The sequence below is a fragment of the Dermochelys coriacea genome, chromosome 21 (genome assembly GCF_009764565.3).
Source record: "Dermochelys coriacea isolate rDerCor1 chromosome 21, rDerCor1.pri.v4, whole genome shotgun sequence".
In the NCBI taxonomy this organism is placed as follows: domain Eukaryota; kingdom Metazoa; phylum Chordata; order Testudines; family Dermochelyidae; genus Dermochelys; species Dermochelys coriacea.
In genome coordinates, this window is record NC_050088.1 from 12,855,920 (window position 1) to 12,876,652 (window position 20,733).

The 20,733-nt window shown below is 49.6% G+C and overlaps 1 protein-coding gene across 1 annotated transcript; it reads left to right on the forward strand.

The window, feature by feature from the left end:
• The first annotated feature begins 1,791 nt into the window (after nt 1-1,791).
• LOC119846541 (adhesion G protein-coupled receptor E2-like) lies at nt 1,792-20,222 on the forward strand. The gene is given in 15 exon segments (XM_043500729.1): nt 1,792-1,957; nt 2,614-2,809; nt 3,049-3,100; nt 3,646-3,753; nt 5,204-5,381; nt 5,883-6,002; nt 7,892-8,088; nt 10,105-10,196; nt 10,198-10,366; nt 13,517-13,752; nt 13,979-14,045; nt 14,967-15,058; nt 16,272-16,440; nt 16,910-17,014; nt 17,786-20,222. Coding segments are annotated over 15 exon segments (1,998 nt in total). The 5' UTR covers nt 1,792-1,794; the 3' UTR covers nt 17,840-20,222.
• The last annotated feature ends 511 nt before the right edge of the window (nt 20,223-20,733 follow it).

The following is a 20,733-nucleotide window of genomic DNA, read 5'->3' on the forward strand; positions in this document are numbered from 1 at the left end:
TGCTGTTAATCAGTTTAAAGTCACTGGATGGAGCCCGACCCAACTTGCATGACAATCAATGAGGAAGAGCCCCATTAAATCCAATGGGAGTAGAATCAATTGTCCCTTTCATGTCGTTCTCCTGGATGGTTTCATATATTTGCAACATGCGTATGTTGCACATTTCATATATGGAGCATCTTAACGTGTACTGGGATTTTTCTTAGCAGCTCTCCCAGGGCATTTACCTTAATGCACTCTGAGATTATTTGCCTCCTTTTTTTTTTCCACAGCCTTCAGCTGTAATCATGTGACTTTCTACTATGAATATGAATTTTAATTCCCTCCAGTTCCTTATTACATTTTAATAAGAGGGGAAGGGGCCCAGGCAAACAGCTGGTGGTATTCCAAAGGGGCCAGCACAAGGCAAAGAAGCAATTCCTAGCACTGTAGTGATATTTGGGGATTTGGTAGGCGGTCCCTGCATGTAGAACCCAAGAATTCCATTTGGCAAAGGCTTTCGAGACTTCAAACTCTGGCTCAGTTCTGAATCAGAACAAAAACTGATCACTTTGAAACTCTACACATAGGAAATTCCAGAAAAAAATCATTTTGGGTCCACCAAAAATGTTTTGTTTCCATTTTGACTTTTGAAAATTGTGTATTGTATTAGAAGCTAATGCATATATCACCTTCTCCTGTTTCCAATGCCAAGCTTCGGTAGGGCTGACTTCTGATGGTTTCTTTGGTACCCAGACTGCCAGCCACCTCAACTGTAGTCTCACACAAATGAGGAACTGAGGCACAGAGAGGCTAAGTGAGTTGTCAAAGGTCACACAGGAAATTCAGTGGCAGAGCAAAGATTTGAACCCTGGTCTCAGGTCATGCCCAAAACCACATATAATAATATATAACATGTTTTTAAAAATTGACAAAAAATTTGAAAAGTAATTTCAAAATGAAAAATCAAAATGTTTTGTTCTGAAAAAGTCAAATGTTTTGACATTGTCAGAATTTTTTGTTTTCTTCCAAAACAAAATTCTGGAACAATTGACCCAATTTCACAAAGCATTTTGATTTTGATGGAAATGCATATTCTGAGGAGAACGGAGCCACAAGAATAATTGAAGGATTAGAAAACATGCGTTGTAGTGAAAATTACAGATACAGGCATAAATATATATTGGCACATAAAGAGAAGGGATCAGAGTAGCAGCCACGTTAGTCTGTATTCGCAAAAAGAAAAGGAGTACTTGTGGCACCTTAGAGACTAACAAATTTATTTGAGCATAAGCTTTCGTGAGCTACAGCTCAAGAGAAGGGAGTTACCTTACAAGTGGAGAACCAACATTGAAGGCCAATTCAGTCAGGGTGGATGTGGTCCACTCCCAATAATTGTGACCCAGTGCCAGCAGGCAAATAAAAATAACCCAACATTTATTAGTTTGAAAAATCTTATCATTTTTCAATTAATCTCATGATTTTGGGATGTTTGCTTAGGGTTAGTGATCCCACCCCCACTTACCTAGATCATCCTCTGATGGCTTGGTAGCCTGACCAAGATCAGGTAACTCCTCCCCAGAGGATGGTGATTGGCTGTTTTCCCCACATCTTTCCCCCTAATCATAAATATCTTCCACCACTTGTGTCCCAGCCTTAACTCTGGACTCTCCTACCCTCACGTCATCCGTGTGTGCACATGTCCTGCCCGCAATGCAACCTTGCCCCCGAGCTCCACCCATCTCAAGTCCAACTCGGCTGCAACCTTCAGCCGGGCCTTCATGCCTCTTCCTTTGTAACTTCCTCCTCTGCTCCATGCCCAGCTCCAGGCGTGAGCAGAACTCAGTGCGGCATAGTGAACTGCGATCACGTTGCCCTCATCCTTGTCCGTCCCTACTGGCTCTCCGTTCCTTTCAAGATCCAGCTCAAAATTGCCCTCCGCCCACCCAAGCTCTGCAAGGAATCTTACTCCAGTGGCGTAAGGGCCAGGAGAACGCTGCCTATGTCCTCCCTCTTCCCCCTGCACTGCGGGTGAAAGGGCAGATAGTCTCGGAGCTCCTCTGCACCGGGGGACTTCCACAGCTGGAGTTCAGCTCCTTGTGTTTTAGACCTTCTCTGGAGTTCCCCCAGCCTGCCCCGCAGAGCTCGTCTTCCTCCAGCCCCTCCTCATTCCTGTTCATCTCCTGCTGGCCTCTTCTTTGGCTTACTCCACAGCCAGGCTACTAACACTCTGCAAGAACTTTCTTCCCCTCAGCTCCTGCCATTTGAAAGCCCCCCGGAATCTCACCACCTCACTGACTCCAGCTCATTCTGCCTCCCAGCTGAACGCACGCCTTTCCACCCTGGCCTGCCTCTTTTAATCTTTTAATCTCCCTCTGTTTAACTCAATGAGGGCCTGATCCAAAGCCCATTGGAAAGAGTCTCCAATGGTCCTAGTTAGTGCTACATAGCCAGTTGGGATGCACATATCATGAGCTCTAGCAATCCCCGCTCACCGGTGCTGAGGGTGATTCCCTGCCACTGCCCACTTCTCCACCAATTCCTCCCCATCGGAGTCTGATCCGGTGCCCGAGAGGCAGACCCGGCAGACCCTGACACTCTTGTACTAAAATGAGCGGCTTTTTATTGTTCCAGCTCTTTCTGTTGATGATTCTGAAGATGTAGAAAGCGGGAGTGGCAGCGACCCTGACTTAAACTGTGGCTCCAATACGGTTTCCTGTAACATCTCTCACTGCATTTGTGAAGACGGGTTCAGGTTCATCTCTGGAAAAGAGCCTTTCCTTGCTACCAGTGAGTCCGGCTGTGAGGGTAAGTGTCGCACTAGCACTGTGTCTTTCTTCAGCATCTTTCATCCAAGGGTCTCCATTCAAGGTGGAATTCACCTCTGTGCAGAGGGCCAGCACAGGTCCACGTATCACTTAAGGCCACGGGACCCTAAATTTGACTCCAGGGTGTTAGCAGTGAACAAACCCAAAAATCAAGCTGCATTTGTGCTGCACATCGTGAGGAGGACAAATGGTCTCACCCTGTTCTTGCCCTGCACGGAAATCCCCATTCACTGCCGACAAGTTTCATGAGAGAAAATGACTACGTGAAGATGTGTTTGACTGGATCACAGCGGGTAAGTTAGCAATGTCAGGGAGTTAGCATTGTTTCGTGGATGTGAAAATAGCACTGGAGGACACACACATGGATAAGACGCCAGCGTGGGACTCTGAAAAGCTGAGTTCTGTTTCTGGCTCTGACACTGGCCTACTGGCTGACCTTGGACAAGTCACTTCGCCTCCCGTGCCTCAGTTTCCCCCTCTGCAAAATAGGCTAATGATGCTGACCTCCTTTGAGATCTATTGATGAAAAGTGCTATATAAGAGCTAGGGATTGTTATCCCCTATTCTAAGTGTCAATGAAGAGCATTGATGATAATTCCCAGGGGTTTCCTGCCCTGCTGAGATGAGAAAGAAGGGATGGGATAGAACGTATGAGCAATGCAGTTCTTCCATGAACGGTATTTGTGCCTTCTGCTGATATAAATCAATGTAGCTCTGTTGGCTTTCATGCAGCTATATTGATTTACACGAGCTTATGTTCTGGGACACTGTGCATGACTGGCCTTTGCTCACTAGATGAACCCTTATGACATGTGTCTTATCTCTCATGGTTTCCTAGATTAACTGGGATAACAGGAAAAAAAGCTCGTTCTGTTCGCTGGTCAATTCCACCCTCAGCCTCCTGATACCTGCCTGTGAGAATGTCAGCTTGACCACTTCCCTAGAGGTCAGAAATGTTGCATTGTTAGAGAGACCCTCCTTTAACACTGGGACACCCCGGTCTCTGCCAGGACTGGTGTAGTTCCCCTGACACTGGCTGAGCCTGTTTAGAATCCTCTTGTAACACACCACTTCAGGAACAGGTTTCAGAGTTCAGAGTAGCAGCCGTGTTAGTCTGTATTCGCAAAAAGAAAAGGAGTACTTGTGGCACCTTAGAGACTAACAAATTTATTAGAGCATAAGCTTTCGTGAGCTACAGCTCACTTCATCGGATGCATTTGGTGGAAAATACAGAGATCAGAAACCTCCACGAAACCTTATGCTCAAATACATTTGTTAGTCTCTAAGGTGCCACAAGTCCTCCTGTTCACTTTAGGAACAACCGCCCAGAGCCTGAAAGGTATTGCATGCCTAACTCCAGAGCCACCCTTAGGATTTATGGGGCCCACCGCAGTATTATTAAACTGGTGCCCCTATGCTCGCCTTGCTCTTAGCAACACAAAATGAATACGGCCCCTGCCCTCTGCCTCGTAAGGAGACTGCAGCGTGCGCTGGATGTGTGGGAGCCGACCCTTGCTTACCTGCTGTCCTGGTCATAGGGGCGGACTCCGTGGGTGGGTGCTCCAGGGCTGGAGCACCACAGGGAAAATTTAGTGGGTGCAGAGCACCCACCGGCGCAGTTACCAACTCTTCCCCCTCCCTCTCAGTGCTTCCAGAGCGCCGCAAACAGCTGATTCTCGGCGTTTTGAGTTCCAGGAGGGAGGGGGAGGTGCAGAGACAGGGCGCGCTTAGGGGAGGAGGCGGGGAAGAGGTGGGGCAGGGGTGGAGTGGGTGGAAAGAGGTGGGGTGGGAGCAGGGGCTTGGGGGAAGGGGTGGAGTGGGGGCAGGGCCTGGAGCGGAGTGTGGGGGTTGAGCACTCCCGCAGCAAGATGAGAAGTCGGCTCCTCTGGTCCCGGTGGTGCCCCAAATTTTCGGGTGCCCTAGGCAGCCGCGTTTGCTGCGTATGCCTAAGGATAGCCCTGCCTAACTCCCGTTGACATCAAATGTATCACTGAGCAGCGGGACAGCAAAAGGTGTATGTGTCACTTACATCCTGTAGGTTTATAGGAGACTGAAAGAGGCCTTGTTTTGGTCTTCTGCACAGGGGTGGCAATCGCTCGACAGGATAGTCCCTGTCAGTCTGTCTGTCTGCCTATCCACCTGCATGGATTTTCCACACAGATTTTAGGACTATCCTTCACCGTTTCGGTATCTCCAGAAGTATTTGAGTCGTCTCCTAGGGCCAGACCCCAAAGGCCACAGAAATCAGTGAGCTGCAACCCGTTTCCCACCAGGAGTTCCACACTTAAGTGCATGGAGCTGGACAGAGGGAACGTAGCCCCCATTGGAATGCAGGGGAAAGCCGGAGACTTTCCAAACGGTCATGACGCAGGCTCTGACCCCCTAACCCTCGCAAGGGGACAGCGGCGTCCTTCGAACACGTCCTTGCGGACAGCTCCCTCTGGAGCATCGAAAGCATGGAAGAAGTCACTTCTGCTGCAACGCTGCTTCTGCAGAGTGTGGGGTCGGCCGCAGTGACAGCTGCCCTCACCTCTCCGGAGAACCAAACCCAGACTGCGACCACCAAGCTCATGGGTAAGAAGTAGACTGGGCCCAAGCCGTGAAATTCACATAGGTGTCAGGGGCCAGGTTTTTAACCACTTACCCCCAGGCTTTTGGGGTGTTCAGTACAGGGTTATGATTAAGTCTGTCTTAGAAAGAGGCTCTACATTCAGCCCTGGATCCAGGTGTGGATTTAGAGGCTGGAACCAGCTTTTTGACAGGTTCCCTTGAGGGCTGGGGTCCATGAACAGAGATATTGCTGATGAAGTTACTTTGATTGTAAAAGCAGTGGGGCAGGGACTGTCCTCCTACCTGTCTGTGCAACACCCAGCAGAGTGGGGCCCTGATCCCTAACTGGGGGCCTCTGCATGCTACTTTAATACAACTAACAAATGTGCATGAGAAATACTCAAAAAGAAAAGGAGTACTTGTGGCACCTTAGAGACTAACAAATTTATTTGAGCATAAGCTTTCGTGAGCTACAGCTCACTTCATCGGATGCATTCCAAGCCCCTTTCTCCTGGCACCTTTCAGCGATTCAGACGAAGCTCACTGATGAGAACTGTAGTCTGCAGAGTGAGGTACTTGGGTTCAGTGCTCATGAAGACAGAATGGATATTCACTGCACTGCTGTCACTGACGCTGACATGGAAGGTACCATGGAGACAACCCACTGATCATAACTACGTTCCTCTCCGGTGCCTTGTAGTTCTGGGCTCATATATAAAACAGGCACCCTCATGGATTAGTAACTTGCTCATGGCAAGTTGGTCCTTACTCTGTGAATGGCACCATGAGGTCTACAGGACTCTTTGTGGAGCAATTTACTATCCATTGTCTTCAATGAGTTGACAACAGTGAGTTTGATCCCATATGAGTAAAGGGGCAGAATCCAGCCCTTAGCGTGGGGACCAGCCATACTGTTCAAGTCCCTTAGTAATAGAATCACCGAAGCAGAGAAATGTAGGGCTGGAAGTGACCTCAAGAGGTCACTTAGTCAATCCCTCCACACTAAGGCCAGATGAAATATACCTAGACCAGCCCTGACAGGTGTCTGTCCAACCTGTTCTTAAAAACCCCCAATGACGGGGATTCCACAACCTCCCTAGGTCACCTATTCCAGTGCTGAGCCATCCTTAGAGTTAAACAGATTTTCCTAATTTCTGACCTGAAGCTCCCTGGCTGCAAAAGCTGAATCCTTCCTGTCCTGCCCCTGGTGGCCATGGAGAATAATTGATCACCATCCTCTGTATAGCAATCTTGTATGTATTGAAAGACTGTTATCAGGTTCCCGCTCAGCCTTCTCCTCTCTGAACTAAATATTCACAATTCTTCCTCATAGACCAGTTTTCTAAATGAGCATCTCAGCGATTTCTTGGCTCCCCCCGTGGTGTTAATGCACCGTCAAAGGGCCCTGATCCTGCTCAGTACCCTCAACTCTCCCTGATTCCTCAGGGTCAGGCCCAGGTCTTGCATGCCTTAAAAAGTCCTTCCTTCCTGTTCTTATTGGATCAAGCACTTCCTCAGACACCGAGATCAAGGCAAGTTTGCCCAAGTGGGCCCTTTCAAAGTTCGCTGTGCGGGCAGGAATGTCATATGGGCCTGATGAAAAGCCAATCCCAGAGAGTGGAGAGGCTTTTAAACCATTAAACCTAGCAGAGAAAGGCCTGGCAAGAACAAACAGCTGGAAGTTAAAGCCGGACGCATTCAAATTAGAAACAAAGCACAGATTTTTAACAGAGGACAATTAACCGTTGGCACAAACTGCCAAGGGAAGTGGTGGATTTCTCATCTCTTGATAGATCCAGATGGTTGTGTTTCTGGAAGAGATGTTTTAGTCAAACCCAAGTGACTGAGCTCAGTAGAGGAATTTCACTAACAGGGTGAAATTCTCAGGCCAGCTCAGACTAGAAGATCTAATGGTCCCTTCTGGCCTTACAGTCTGGGAATATTGTCCAATCGGATGCTATTTGACTCCAGTCCTGTTCACACAAGAACGGCCATACGACGTCAGACCAATGTTCCATCAGTGGCCAGTGCCAGAGCTTCAGGAGGAGTGTAACAAACAGGGCAATTTGGAGAAATCAACCCCTGTCTTCCCCTCCTGGCTTCTGTAACTCAGAGGTTTAGGATAGCCACAAGCTGTTGGTGCTGAGCGTCCCCCTGAAGTTAGTGGAATTTGTAGGCACCTTGCAGAGCTGGACTCTGTGCTATCTTACCTTAAGCAACATGTCCGGAAAATCATTTTTACCCGTTGGTTCAGCCATTCTCTGGAGCTGGTGGAAACATTTTTTTTGTCCTGCAGAAAATGGCTTTTTTGATAAAATGGCATCTTGAGCAAAAAATTTCAGTTGTTGGAAAAATTTATCTTTTTTTGACAAAAATACAAAAAAATTGAACGAAACCGGGGAGGTGGGGGGGGGGAGGGAGGGTCATTTTTCATCACAATTTTTTGCAGGAGGAAAATAAAATTCCTCAACTAGCCCTACCATCTGCCCCTAAGCTTTTTCACCCCCTCCACCCTCACCCTCTGCTGCTTGCAGGATCTGCTGCTGTTGCTTTTATCTCCTACATGGGGCTGGAGTCCCTACTGGGAGGGAGATTTTTTCAGAATGAAAATCCAGGGAGCAAGGCAAGACCAGAACAGGTTCGCATGAACTCCAGAGTGGTGAGTGTCTCCACCAGCACCTGGAAGAAGAAGATTTCCAGTCCCATCAACCTCACCTTCCAGCACCTTGAGGTGGATCGACAATGTGTGTCCTCAATATGTAACAGCATGAGTTGGGGGAAAGGAGAGTCCGTTATCAACCCATCTCATCTGTTATGGTCCCCTGCAGAGTATATCCGTCCATAAAGGCCCAAACCACGACCCGGGGTCTCTGAAAACCCTCAGGGAGTTTTGGATCTGGATGCGCGTCTAGATCGGAACTCCATGACTTGGGCCCAGCTTTAGATGCATGCTGCAGGAGTTCAGTCAGAGTGGTGGTAATAGGTTTGCCACCTCTCAGGTACGAAAAACCAGGACACGGGGGATGATGCTGTGCCCCTACCACTGGGCAGCCGTGTGCACCGAGCGCCCTTACAGCTCTCACAGGGCAGCCGCCTCAAAATGGGGGTGATCCTGGGGAAACCTGGACAGGTGGCAACCCCAGGTGATAGGTTAAGACAAGAATCTCTGTCTTCCTGGCCTCATAACCTGTGGTGGTGAAAGGCTCAGAGAGGGGGGAGGATACTGGGGAAGTATCATGGGATGATGCGTTCACCACGTTTCCCCTGGGAAGTGGCAGGGAGGGCTGGCCATGGGATCCCACTAGCGTGGCACTGTAAGTCATGGAATGTATTTGGCAGGGCAAGTCATTGGATCCCATTGGCAAGTCGGGTCCTGGGATACCCTTTGCTTGGCATGGAAGCACCTGGGATCCAAATAGTGTGCCAGGAACTGGGGGAAGGGCACCACCAGATGCATCCCTTTATCCCATGGTGCTGCCCAGCTGCCCTAGGCTTCTGTGAGGTCACTGCCTCACCCCCTGTACGGTATCACCGGCCCATTGAGGCTGCTGCCTGGCTCCTCTGTTTCCTGGGCGGCTGCTGGCGTGACATAGATTGGGATATGATCAGCACACCGAGCCCTCTCTCCCTCTCCAGCCTCTCAGTCTGTCTCCCCGTCCCTGACCTCCCCATTCCCAGGAACCTATGAGCAGGTGGATGTTTTCATTCTCTTTGTGGTGGGTTTTCTGGGTGTGGGAGGATCCCCCATTGGGTTGTGTTCATTTAATTTTGCTTGGTTGGGATCCATCATTGAACAATCCCAATTCTAGAGGAGGGGCCAAACCCAAAGCCTGGACCAAATACCCCCAAGTTTTAGGATCCGTCCCCAAAAGCTGTGCTGTGGGCCCATTTCTTGCAATGAATATTTCTAACCCCTTGGGGCTGAATACTGAGGCTCAAAATCACCCGGGTGTAGCTCAGCTGATGCCATTGGATGAATGAACCTTGTCTTCCCACCACCTCTCCTCCCCCTGGTGTTTGCCCATATCCCTCATTTTGTCTCTTCTTAGGTTTTAAGCTCTTTGGGGCAGGGACTCTGTATGTATCTACCAGACAGTAGGGAATATCAAAAGTAAGATTTCAGAATGGTGCTCCAAGGATGCGGATTGTACTCCAGGGTCTTCTGTGGATTTGCTGGGTGAACTTGGACAAATTACTTAACTGCTCTGTTCCCCAGTTTCCCCATCTGTAAAATCAGGTTAATCCAACTGACCTTCATTTAAGGTCCTTGGATAAAAATAATTATTGATGGTGCTATACAAATATTTATGATTAATAATAACAATCACTCTGTGTTTTGCACCATTGCTGTAGTAGAGTGTTGAGATGTGGGTCTCAATAAAGGTACTTTATGCCACTCCATTATTTCTGCTGCCTGAAATTAGCTGAGGACTTGTCCCATGGGCTCTCATCCCCTGAGATCTAGGAAAGACCAAACACATCAAAGGATCCTAGGGACACATGACTGGCTGTAGCAGTTCAGCCCATGTGTCCATCAAACACAGCATCCTTCCTGATGAGTCTAGTTGTTTGTGCCCATGCAGAGCACGGTGGGGAGAGAGAAATTCCTGCTTGACCCTAATCACCACTTCCTGGAGGGAATCCAGGAGCTCCGAATTCATCCCTGTGTTGATTTGCTGTTAAAGACTCTGCTGTTGCTTAATATGGTCTGAACCCCCTTTCTGTCTGTGATTGCAAATCCTTGCAGGACAAGACTCTGCTGGATCGGGCCATCTGTGTCCACTGGAACTCTGCAGGCCAGGATGGTGTCTGGTCCCCCCAGGGCTGCCAGCACCTTCACTCACACTCAGTGCAGCTGTCGCTACCTGGCCAGCTTTGCGGTGCTGATGGCGCCTGGTGTCATTCAGGTATCTGGGGCATTGGGCTTAAAATCAGGTGTCTCTGGAAGTGTCAGTGCATGGGATGCTGGGCTCCCCACTGGGCATAATGATGTCCCCTTGGCCCAAGCAGTTGGCCAATACTCAGGGCCTTGCAGGGTGGAGAAATTGATGCTACTGCTCAGGCCTGTACTTCAGTGTAATCTTGTTTATGTACAAAACATATACACAAAGTCCTGTTTTCCTGAACACAGGACATTCAAAGAACAGGCTCATAAATCTGGCTCACAAATCTCCACGCCTGCCACTCCAGCGAGCTCTGTGCCCAAGAAGTTCTGTCTCTCTGCTGCCTCTCCGGGGCTGGAGCACCTACAGGGAAAAATTAGTGGGTGCTTTGCACCCACTGGCAGCCAAGCTCCCCTTCCCTGCTTCCCCACCTCCTCCTCCCCCCCGAGCGCGCCGCTCCTCTGCCTACCTCCCAGCATTTCCCGCCCTGCTGCCGCCAAACAGCTGTTTGGCAGCGTTAGCACGCTTCAGGAGGTGGGGGAGAATCGAGAACATGGCACGCTCAGGGAAGGAGGCGGGGAAAAGGCAGGGCCGGGGCGGGGATTTGGGGAAAGGGTTGGAATGGAGGCGGGGAAGGGGGGGAAGAGGCGGGGCCTCATAGAAGGGGTGGAGTGGGGGCAGGACAGGGGGCAAAGGGGTGGGTCGAGCACCCACGAAAAAGAGGGGAAGTCAGTGCCTATGCACACAGGTTGCAAAACCAATCTCCTAGACCCTGCATCTGCAACTCCTCAGCTCTGACCTGCCATGTGCCTTGGGCAGTCCCTCCATTGTTCATAGCTGTATCTGCTACATAAACAGGATCAGACTTTAGCAGCAACAACAGCTCCAGCCCATCTCAACTGACGTCTTCTCTTTTCCCCAGGGACAGCAGGATCAGGCCTCAGGGGCAGAGATCCACACCGACATTCATTCCTGTCAAACCCAATCTCCACTGCACCTAGTGCAAACATCACTGTGCCATGCAAACATCACTGCAGGTTTCCTGCTGTCTTGGAGATCTTGGACCCTTTCTGTAGAGCCTTAGAACTGACAGAATTCGATATTTACAACCCAGACTGGTCTGAGTTCAGCCACCCCTAGTACCACTGACTCACAAAGCAGGGTTGTCCTCTAGCTCAGACAGAGGACTGGGAGGAAGGACTGTCTCTTACCATGTGCCTGTAGAGCACCCCTCCCAATGGGCCCTTCTGGGTGCTGTTGTAATAGAAATTCCTCTTTGCTGCTGCGTCTTCCTCTTTGCTGACTAAAATAAGATTGTTTTACTGTTAGCCCTACTGAGCCAGCACTGCTAGATTTGCGTGTGACTCATGCAGAATCAGCAGAACTGGTCACTAGATTCCAGTTGCAGAATCTTTGCTGTGAGTGATGCACGCTCCAGAAGGAACTGCGCCATATGCTCTGACCCCAAGCTGAGTTTGCGCAACTGGGAATTAGACAAATATTTCTTTTGACCCATCCGCTGAGCGGCACATTTAATAGGGTCACAGAGATGCTAAACATAGTGCTATTTCTACAGAGACCCACACTGTTGTCAAGGTGATCGCAAGTAACAAGACCCATTCTGGGCATCTTTAATCCTATATACCTTGAATCATAGAATATCAGAGCTGGAAGGGACCTCAGGAGGTCATCTAGTCCAACCCCCTGCTCAAAGCAGGACCAATCCCCAATTTTTGCCCCAGATCCCTAAATGGCCCCCTCAAGGATTGAATTTACAATCCTGGGTTCAGCAGGCCACTGAGCTATCCCTCCACTTATCTAAAAATCTAAAATCTAAATCTAAAAACACGAGCAATTTTCTTTGTATAGGGTGTAGTTAAAAACTGAACTCCATGTTGCCATGAACCTGAAATTCTGTTTTTTAGTACTGGGGTTTGTGACAGGGCATTATTCCGCTCCTGTCTCTTTTCTAGCCACAAACCACTTGGAGACCATACATGCCTTAGCTCACTCAGCGAAAGGCAGGGGAACAAAGGTATTTCCCCTTTTTGAGATCTGTTCTGGCTCCGACTCTAAAAGCGTAGGATTTGGTGTCATGTCATATCATGTCATGTCCCACCCCCACCATCACCAACCCTTTTCTATTTTCTGGGCTAATGGCTTGATTAGCCCTGTAGCTTTCTCCAGCTCGTGCCCAATCTATCAATTAGGCACAACTTTGCTCCTTAGATTTACTCCAGAGGGATTTAATTGGTGAGCCAGTGATCAGATTGCTGGTTAAAGACCATTGTGATAACCAATAGATCATCAACCTCTATTTTCCATGAGGGGTATAATTTTAAAGACTGACAACTAGACATATTGGAAGGATAGGCCTGCTTACAAGATGTTGTGTGTCTTTCTACTAGGGGGTGCTGTTGCTTTGGCAAATTCAAAGCAAGCAAATGAAGAGGCAAGCATGCTAGGGAGGGGAGAAACAATTCCCTTCCTTTGAAGGCAGTTAACATTAGTATCTTTTACTTCATACATCTGATGAAGTGGATTCTAGCCCACAAAATCTTATGCCCAAATAAATTTGTTAGTCTCTAAGGTGCCACAAGGACTCCTTGGTTTTTTTTGCTGATACAGACTAACATGGCTATCACTGAAAGCTATTTCAGTGGAGTTACTCCTGATTTACACCAGGATGAATGAGAGGAGGATCATAGTCAATGGACTGCAGTAGAGATTGCACCACCCAGGGATGATTTTAGACATAATAAATCCTGCATCTCAGCAGGGGGTTAGACTAGATGACACTTGCAGTCCCTTCTACTCCTATGGTTCTATGATTCTGTGACCCATTGTAACCGCGACCTTTGCTGGGGTCTGTACATAGAACTGGGAAAAACCTCAATAATCTAACCCTCACCCAGTTGCCCCAGGTTAGAGGCTTCCTTTCAACCCCACAACTGGGCTGAGTTCAGTGAATCTGGGCTGGTATTTGGAGCAGGCTGGAACTGATTCCATCCCAATGCAAATCTCAGCAGGTATGAAACAAAGCCAAAGCCTGCTCTGACCCTGCTGAGACAAGATCCCCAGATTTCCACTGGCTGTACCAATAATGCAGCATTGAGCTGGGGCAGTGCTCACGGCAGGTGTTCAACAGACTTAGGGTCAGTTTCAGTTTCCCTCCCTAAACATTTGCCTGGCCATAATCTAGGTTCACCCTCCCAAGGCAGGAAGAGAGCTCATCTCTCCAAATAAACCTGGACTGACATTCCATTCCTCCTCCAGCTTATGTGTTCCATCACCGCCGGCTTGCTGCATTACCTCTTCCTGGCTTGCTTTGCCTGGATGTTGCTAGAAGCTGTGAGTCTGTACCTCATCGTCAGGAATCTGAAGGTGAAAAATTACGCAGGCACTGGCAGATGCACAAGGGAATGCATGTACCCCTTTGGCAACGGACTCCCAGCAGTGATTGTGATCACGTCTGCAGCCAGCGCGCCCAGCGGCGATGGAACTCCTTATCAGTAAGTCCTGCGTGGCAAGGGGGAGCTTTGCCTCAGTATGGAGAACCTGTGCCAGAACCCTATTTACTGGGGTGAATTCCATTCACACTGACTGTATAAAGACCCCCACCTTAGATCAGCAATGCCGGTGCCACCAGCTCACATGGCAGTGGTGCAGAGGTAGCAAATGCAGGCCATACAGGTTTTGCCAGGGTTCTGCTGATGGCCTTTCTCTCTTTCTTTGTAGCTGCTGGCTCAATCCTGATAATGGTGTTAGATGGAATTTCCTTGGGCCTGTCTGTGCCGTGGCTGTGGTGGGTACAGCAGGGCCTCGGGTTTCCCAGAGCAGCAGAACCAGAGGGCTGTGGTGGAATCTCTTACAGATGTGAACACCAAAGAGATGGGGCCCAGACCAGAGTCACTAGGAGGAGGCGGGTCTGAGGCGCCCTTGGTCTGGAGTCTGCATACAACCCGACCTGACCAAGGAGATTTTGCAAAATGCATGCATGGCTACCCCATTTTGGGAACGGCAGCCCCCCGAGGAGCAGCTAGTGTAATCCCAGAGCTCTGCCCCCTACACGTCCTCAGTGAGGCTAGCAGTGACAGAGACCCCGGACAGATAAACCTCCTAAGGAGAGCTATAGCCTATGGTGTGGGGGGAATTGGGGGGATAGGCCATCTAGAACATAAAGAACAACATTGTTCAGAGCTGTCTGAGCAACAGAGTGGGCCTGATTCTCCTCACACCTGGTCTCCCTCCATTGTCTTCAGTGGAGTTCCTCCTGATTTACAATGGCATGAGGGAGAGGGGAAACAGACCCAATGGAGTTACTCCTGGTTTACACCAGGCTGAGTGAGAGGGGAATCAGGCACCACCGGGTATTTTTGGCATTCATTGATGTTCAATATTCTCACAGTCCAGAACATTTCCGTTTAGGCTCCCCCCATATATCATCGACCTGCACAAGGCCTGGGGACTAGAGCAACAAAGTGCGGGGGCTGCAGGTCAGCCGTGAGCCATTTCTCTGGGACACTAGGCCATCTCGAACCACCGGCCAAAACTAATTCTAGCTCCAGGTTCCAATTTAATCTTCCATCCCACGGGCCAGATCCTCAACTGGTGGAACTTGGTTATAGTCTGGTCAGGAGCTAGGCTGATTTACACTAGGTGGGGCTCTGGACTCTGAGGTTGAGATGAAATGTACGAGGGACTCCTTTGTTTTTTCTCTTTACAGATAAATTTTGCATTTTTCTGCCTTACTCCGAAGCTTTTGCGAGAGCATCTTTCCTCCCTCAATGCAGAGCTGTCTACTCTGAGGAACACCAGGCAAGATTCCTAGGGGGGAAATGGATAATCTCTCTCTAGGTTATTACGTGGTCCCTGTCACGACAGTGGCTGAATACCTCACTAACAGTTTTCACCTAACCACACCTCTGGGCGGTGGAGGAACTACTATGAATCTATTCCCAGATAGGGAAACTGAGGCATGGAGGAAGGTTGCCAACTTTCTACTCACACAAAACTGAACACCCTTGCCGCGCCCCTGCCCTGCCCTCCTTCTATGCCCCACCCATGCCCCTTATCCAAGGCCCCGCCCCTCTCACTCCATCCTCCCTCCCTCTGTCGCTCGCTGTCCCCACCCTCACTCACTTGCTCATTTTCACCAGGCTGGCTCAGGAGTTGGGGTGTATGAAGGGGTGAGGGCTCCGGCTGAGGGTGTGAGCTCTGGGGTGTGGCCAGAAATGGGGAGTTCAGAGTGCAGGAGGGCTCCAGGCTGAGGCAGTGGTTGGGATACAAGAGGGGGTGAGGGCTCTGGGGTGGGGCCAGGTATGGGGGGTTTGGTGTTCAGGAGGGGGCTCCAGGCTTGGGCTGAGGGGTTCGGAGAGCGGGAAGGGGCTCTGGGCTGGGGCAGGGGGTTGGGGTTTGGGGGGGTGAGGGCTCCGGCTGGGGATGCAGGCTATGGGGTGGGGCTGGGGATGAGGGGTTTGGGGTGCAGGAGGGTGGTCTGGGCTGGGATTGAGGGGTTCGGAGGGTGGGAGGGGGATCAGGGCTGGGGCTGGGGCAGGGGGTTGGGGCCTGGGAGGGGATCGGGGTGCAGGCTCTGGACAGCACTTACCTCAAGCAGCTCCTGGAAGCAGCAGCATGTCCCCACTCCGGCTCCCATCGGAGCCGTGGCCAGGAGGCTTTGGTTCCCGGCCTATGGGAGGGTGGCGCTTGGTACAGGGGCAGTACCCAGAGCCCCCCTAGCTGCCCCTACGCATAGGAGCTGGAGAGGAGACATACCGGCTGCTTCCCAGGAGCTGTGTGACGCCGCCAGCTGGACCGTGAATGGCCCAGTCAGGGGTGCTGACCGGACCCGCCAGGATCCCCTTTCGACCGGGTGTTCCTCTTTCTTGCTCTTCACTGAGTGTGGGCGATACCTTTTCAAGGGATCTGGAATGGAAACTCGGGGGGGAGATTCTGCTTTCATGTCTGATGCTCTCCCTGCCAGTGCCAATATCCCAGTGGCTGTCACATGGTTGTTTCCCCCCCATTTCAGGTCACTGACTTTTAAAGCTCTGGCTCATCTCTTAGTCCTGGGCCTCACGTGGGGGCTGGGCACCTTCCAGTTCAGCCCGCTGGCCACAGTGATGGGGTACCTGTTCACCATCACCAACAGCATGCTGGGAACCTTCATCTTTGTGGTGCACTGCCTGCTCAATAGAAAGGTGAAGCCTGCATGCCTGCAGCCTATGGGCAGCAGGTGTGGGCTGGGTCTGAGCTTTTACTGGGGGTGGCAAAGGAGTGGGGGAAGGAGAGAATTGAAGGGAGTGGAAAAGGGAAGGGGAAGGGAGAGCAGTAGGGTGCTGTGAGGCAGCAGTAGGGTGTTGAAATGCAGCCACCTCTGGGGCAAAGCACAGTAGCTGTTTAGCAGCATACAGCAACACAGTACAATCTTTTAGCACCGGAACAGCTGGGCTGGATCCTCCATGGGGATATTTGAGATATTGCCTTTGGAGTCAAACATCAGCTGAGGACCTGGCCCGCGGAATGGAATTACCTGCACTGGGATTTGGCCAGCACGCTGGGATGGATTGGTGTGTGTTTGTGGGATTGAGCATGTCAAGATGCGATCAGGGACTTGTGTTTACATCCCTGCTCAGATCCCGTAAGTGACAGGGGATTTTCAACCCTCAGGTGAGAGAGGAGTATTGGAAATTATTTACGAGGCTTCGCTTCTCGAAGGAAGACCTTTCGTCTTCCAATATTACTATGTCTGCTCTCCCCTCCAGCACAGACCCAGTAAGAGAGAATCGAAATGTATGTGAGCAGCAATGTACTAACCTCGACCCTCCCAACTCTGTTCCTTTCTCTCACTTCAATTAGCTCCATCGATAAGGTACTGCAAGCATTGCCAAAGCTCCCCCAGTCCATATATCAAGTCTCCTTGTGGAGGACAGGGTTCACACTGGTACTGCTGAGCCCTGGGTTTTGCCCCCTTTGTGGTAAAACCAATTGGGTTAGGCCATCGGGAGAAAAATGCGGAATGACATTTTGCAAACGTTTTCAAGAAAAATGGTCACCAACATTTTGAATTTTCGAAGCCTTGCGACCACTCAGGAAGTTGGTATATGTATAAAAAAAAAGCAGTCACAAATGTCGGCAAAGTGTTTTGTTGCATTTTTGGTGCCAAATTTTTGCCACTCTACCTCTCCAGTGAAAATAAATGGTGCCAAATTTTTGTCAAAAATATTATGCCACATTTTTGGAAAATAAAAAATAAAAAAGGGCCAAATTTTTGCCAGAAAAAAATGTTGACAAATTTTTGCTAATTTAAAAATGTCCAACCATCTCTAGCCAGCAGATAATTTCAGAGTGGCTTTATTGGGGGCCTGAATGCCACCAGTGGCTTTTTAATGGCAGAGGATACCCACAGAGCGTTATCATTTTATAGCCAGATGTGCCCACGCTGATGTCCACATTGTGCTGCTGGTGTGTAAGGCTGGCCCTGCACTCAAGGCATCTATCTCCAGTGCCTGATTCATGCTATGCTTCCTTTTCTTTCTGTTCCAGGATCTTCAGCAAAACGCTGTCCCATCCCACCAGCAGAAAATGACGTGGGATTGATCTCTGTTGCCTGGCCTCTCTTTATTGGTTTTCAGCGTTGTTCTCCTCCCCTAGTCCCAGACACAGAGAAAAGGGGTTGGCAGAGTCTCATTAAACACTTCCGTTGTGTCACTAAAGAATGTCTCCATTCTCAAGCCCACAAGCAACAAAGCCTTCAACTGGTGGATTCTGAGATACTTCAGGAGACCAGGGCTACGAAATCCTGATCTCCAAGCCCTTCCCCCTGTGTAAAAGCAGTTTAGTTCAGGTTTGGCTTAAGGAAGGCTCAGGTTGGATCTTAAAAATTTAATCCCACCAATTCACCCAGTGGCCCAGTCTGTGCCTTGTTTGAACCTTATCCTGAAACCAGGGGTGAAAATAACTTAAGGGACTTACCGGAACGCAGGGCCAGGGTCCTGAGCAAGGTGTATGTGGGGGGCACCTCGGACGGAAGGGGCGCGGCCTCGGGCAGAAGGGGCAGGGCCTTTAAATCCCTGGGCCCTTTAAATCACCGCCGGAGCACTGGGGCTCCCATCTGCCGCCGCGACTACCACGGGGCTCCAGTGGTGATTTAAAGGGCCTGGGGTTCCCGGCCGCTGCTACCGCAGCCAGAGCCCTGGGCCCTTTAAATCGCTACCAGAGCCCCGGGACTCCCGGCTGCCACCGCTACCCCAGGGCTCCGGTAACAGGGCTCTGGCAGAAATTTAAAGGGCCAGGGGCTCCAGCTGCTGCTGAGAGCCCAGGGCCCTTTTCAATTGTCGACCTGGGGAAGTTGCCTCCTGCCGGTACGGTTGGCTGTGCATCGACTCTCACTGGTACGCCATATCTGACCGTAATGGCTTACTTTCACCTCTGCCTGAAACTGATTCTAAACTAGGATCTAGAGTCTGGCCTCAAGGCCCAAAATCTGGATCCAGATCTGGCTTTTTCAACATGTTGGCATTTGGAAGGGTGTGAGAGGTCCAGGGGTTCATCTTAGCCCATCTTTTGTTCTTTGCTTTATGTAATCCTGTATCATTCTCATTGCAATACAGATTCCTTTGTACTAGTCATGCATGAATCTAGGACCCAGATACTATGGTGGTTGGTGATAGATACATAAGGTGGGATACTGGCTCCATTGACGTCAATGGCAAAACCCCCATTGGCTTGAGTGGGGCAGGAGTTCACCCACAGATTGTATTGTCAGTGGGTTTCTTTTTGTATTATAGCTGGAGACGGAGCCATGGATAAGGCTAAGGTTGCCCAAGAGTATCCATTCCCAGCCCCTGTTTTCAAGTGTTCATTCATAACTTTAAACGTTTCCTTTTCTGAAACTTTTACTTTTGGGGCTGAAATTTTCCAGGCCTGGTAAATGATTCTGGAAAGTTTGAGCAAAAAATATGGTATAATACACTATTTCTACTATTTGAGAAACAGTTTGTGACCATGTGATTAAAGATTGTCTTATACAGGTAATGTTTATACAGAAGGTGTCAGAATTAAGGTTCCGTGTCCAACTTTGCCATTCCCTGACTTTGGAGTGCTTATCTGAGCAGCCTTAATGTTCTCTTGGTGTAGTTTTTCTATATGGAATATAGGCCATTATGGGTCTGATTATGATAATGAATAGCAGCTTACTTCATAGGCCACGGAGCCTGGGAGGGCCAACCGGGCCATGGCCTGACCACCTTTTGGCAAGGCCAAACCTGAGCGGTGATGTGACCCTGCAGGCCAAGTTGCAACTCTACTCAAATTTGGAAGGGGGTAGATGTAGGAGCTCCCCGGGTGGAGGGCATCAGGCTGCTGGTGGGAGTGGCACCCAAGAAGGGAAGAGAAGAGTCAGGGACTAAGGGGCGGGGAACCAATTCCTCTACACACTTTAAATAACAATCTGCAGGCCCTGCCTTGCTTCAGCAGTCATCTTGCTAAGGAAGAGTGGTCCAGTGGTTAGGGCCCTGATGTATGACTTGGGGGAGCTGGGTTCAGGGCCTGTCTCTACACCAATTTTCTGTGTCACTTAGGGCCAGATTTTTAAAGGGAATTAAGCCCCTAACTTAATTCCTAAGTCACTTTTGAAAATGAGTTAGGTGTTGCAATCCTGAAAGGAACAATGCCTGAATATCTTTAACAATCTGGGCTTTAGCCCTTCTGTGCCTCAGTTCCCCGTGTGCAAAATGTGGGTAATAGCACCTAAGATATGGCCAGTTTCTCAGGTGATGAAAGGTGGCATCACTCCCTTGACTTCCATGGAGCGCTGGTGATTGACAACTGCTGAGGATCCAGCCCATGGACTTCAGTGCATCTGCTTGGAAAGTAAGGTGCTATTCAGTGTGAGGGTATCAGCCTCTGGCTGTATAAACAGTTTGAACTTTGGGCTGTTCTATTGCTTACTTTGCATATAAACCAATGTGTCTTTAACAAATTCTAAACTACTGATGCTTTATTTATTGTTTAATATAACAATGTTACCAACTACAGACCAGACAGAGTGTCCTCAGAGACATCATCACAGGTTACTGCAACCTTACTAGTCGTTAAAATACAATCGTACTGCCATTGATCGCACTGCTTGTTAATGTCACAGAGGTTCCCATGTGCACAGTGCCCCTCTGTGCTCTTGCACTGCTTGGGAAAAAGGTTCCCTCTCCTACCTGATTTGCATAGGCTGAAGGAATCAGAGGAAACTGCATCCCATTGATGACAAAGACAACATCAGGCATGATCAGGTTGCTGCAGGTAATGTCATACTCAAGGGGACAAGAAGGGAATCCTCTTATGAAAGAAACAATGAGCCCACCGTGCTGAGCATAAAAGATGAAGGTGGGCAAGCTTCACAGGGTTTGGCTTTAGCCTGAAATCTTCATGATTTGTTTGAACAAACGAACCCATCCGATGCGCTGATGGCCTGTTACAAGAATAAACAATCCGGACGA